This window comes from Penaeus japonicus, unplaced genomic scaffold, assembly GCF_977035675.1.
Source record: "Penaeus japonicus unplaced genomic scaffold, GWHDUDI00000001_assembly GWHDUDI00000042, whole genome shotgun sequence".
NCBI classification, from domain to species: Eukaryota; Metazoa; Arthropoda; class Malacostraca; order Decapoda; family Penaeidae; genus Penaeus; species Penaeus japonicus.
This window is the reverse complement of record NW_028234444.1, coordinates 4,784,417-4,786,916: the sequence shown is the minus strand read 5'-3', so window position 1 is coordinate 4,786,916 and position 2,500 is coordinate 4,784,417. Positions and strand designations below refer to the sequence as shown.

At 42.4% G+C, this 2,500-nt stretch overlaps 1 protein-coding gene across 1 annotated transcript in view; it reads left to right on the top strand.

Moving 5' to 3' along the window:
- The window catches only part of LOC147466655 (uncharacterized), a 16,822-nt gene that overhangs the window by 5,646 nt on the left and 8,676 nt on the right, over window positions 1-2,500 (top strand). Inside the window, exons 2-6 of the mRNA XM_086534948.1 lie at window positions 354-385; window positions 565-629; window positions 989-1,393; window positions 1,454-1,547; window positions 1,987-2,157. Coding sequence (XP_086391074.1) covers window positions 354-385; window positions 565-629; window positions 989-1,393; window positions 1,454-1,547; window positions 1,987-2,157 — 767 coding nt within the window. The remainder of the gene's footprint in view (window positions 1-353; window positions 386-564; window positions 630-988; window positions 1,394-1,453; window positions 1,548-1,986; window positions 2,158-2,500) is intronic.

Genomic DNA, 2,500 nt, shown 5'->3' with positions numbered 1-2,500 from the left:
GAGCTTGGACGGGGCTCGATCTGCCGACCACGGGGATGTGAGTCATCCACTGAGCTATCCTAACAGCTGATACGAAAGAGCGAATAGTAGAAAGAGGTAGATAGATAGATAGATAGAGAGAGAGAGAGAGAGAGAGAGACAGAGAGAGAGAGAGAGGATGTTGAGAAGGGAGATAGAGAGGAGAGAGGAGGAGAGACGAGAGAGGAGGATGAGAGGGAGATAGAGAGGGAAAGAGAGAGAGAGAGAGAGAAAGAGAGAGAGAGAGAGAGAGAGAACTTCATATGTAAAAATGAATTTAATGAAATACTGAAATACAGTGAGTATGGGATTCTCATTCAATATGTTTTCGATAGGAGCGGATGGTTGCCTGAAGATTGCGGAAATTGTGAGATTTAGATTCATGTTTTGTCAGCTTTTACACAATAGAAACAAACATTTGAGATCAATTTTCTTGAAAAAGGAAGCACATAAATTGAAGTAATACAGACAGCCTGTGACGTTAGAGTAGTCAATGTTCTGGAATACTTTGTACCCTAAATTAATTTCCGTTTGAAATTCCTGAAGCTGAAAGTAATGGCCGTTACAGAACTTCATGTGTAAAGATGAATTTGATGAAATACAGAAATACAGTGAGTATGATTCTCATTCGATATGTTTTTCGATATCTGCGTATTTATCGCCAAAAGATTGCGGAATTGTGAATTTAGATCATGTTTTTTCTCTTTTTTCATATGCACAATTTTGGCAATTTACTTGAAAACGAAGACAACATTTAAAATAAAGTGGCACAGGGCATTCTATATCTGTTTAACAAATTTCCATTATCCAACGTCTAAAAGTGCAAACTAAAACTCAAACGTTTGACATTTATACAAAGCTAAATACTGGTATAAGATAATGATGATTTTATCTGTGTAGAGAGGAAAAACAAAAAAAATGTGGGTATCAGAGTTTGTTATCTCCGAAGCATCCGTCCCTGGCGCCTTAGGACGTGCTAGCAATTCAAGTGCTGTTCGGAGCAGTGTCGAGGCAGGGTGTCCGGGGAGTGTCCGTAGGTGTGTCCGCAGTCCGAGGAGTGTCCTGGGAGTGTCCGCAGTCCGGGGAGTGTCCTGGGAGTGTCCGCAGTCCGGGGAGTGTCCTGGGAGTGTCCGCAGTCCAGGGAGTGTCCTGGGAGTGTCCGCAGTCCGGGGAGTGTCCTGGGAGTGTCCGCAGTCCGGGGAGTGTCCTGGGAGTGTCCGCAGTCCGGGGAGTGTCCTGGGAGTGTCCGCAGTCCAGGGAGTGTCCTGGGAGTGTCCGCAGTCCGGGGAGTGTCCTGGGAGTGTCCGCAGTCCGGGGAGTGTCCTGGGAGTGTCCGAAGTCCGGGGAGTGTCCGCAGTCCGGGGAGTGTCCGCAGGTGTGTCCGCAGTCCGGGGAGTGTCCGCAGTCCGAGGAGTTTCTGCAGGTGTGTCCACAGGTGTGTCCTCATCCCACTAAACAAACAATGAGATCGAGGCTAAAACTCCAACTCCTCTTCGCCCTCAGTCTACTGGCGCAGTGCCCGGCCCAAGGTATGGCTTGCTCTTACTGAGCTGTGTTGTCAACTCTCTTCGTGTGCTTATCAGTACAGCAACTCGGCGCATGAATTTAGCACTCCCTTGACATGCCCTTAGAAGAAAAATAGAACTTAACAGCTTCGTCTACCAACTTCTCAGTGTTATCTTAACTTTGCATATAGGGAAATAGGAGACAACAATAAACATACTGTGGTGAGTCACCTCTTGTTTACAATCACCACATAGTCATGACGCACTAATTTCCCCAAGGATAGATAGCCACTGTTATCTATTGTTATGAGCAGTGCTACTCTATTTCTGATTCTGTTTGTACACTATTCTCCTTGTTGTTTCTCGTTCGTTCGTTCGTTCGTACTCGCTTCCATGATAATAATGATAATAATTGAGCTAAATATAAGAAGATAAAGAAAAGGTAAAACCAGATTTCTTTCAGAATGCGAGAGTTATCACTTGAGAGGCTTCAAACTGCCAGTCGACTCCGGTCCGAGGAATTTCTCCGTTTTGCTGGAAAAGGATATGGAGCTTTGGATTCGGTTTGGAACCGTTGCAAATACTTCTGCAAGCGAAGAAAGGCAGTGGCACGACTTCAGAGTCTTACAGAAAGGTTCGTGTTGCCACATACTTCTGATGATAGTGATAATGATAATGATGATGATATATTATTAAGATGGTGATGGTGATATATATATATATATATATATATATATATATATATATATATATATATATATATACATATATATATTATCTATTAATATTAAAAATAAATATATGTATACCTATATATATATAAATATATATATATATATTATATATATTTATATTATATATAAATAATACTGTATATATATGACTCACAACATACGCGCACCACACACACACACAAACATACGCCACACACACAACACCACAACACACACACACACAACACGCCACACACACAACAC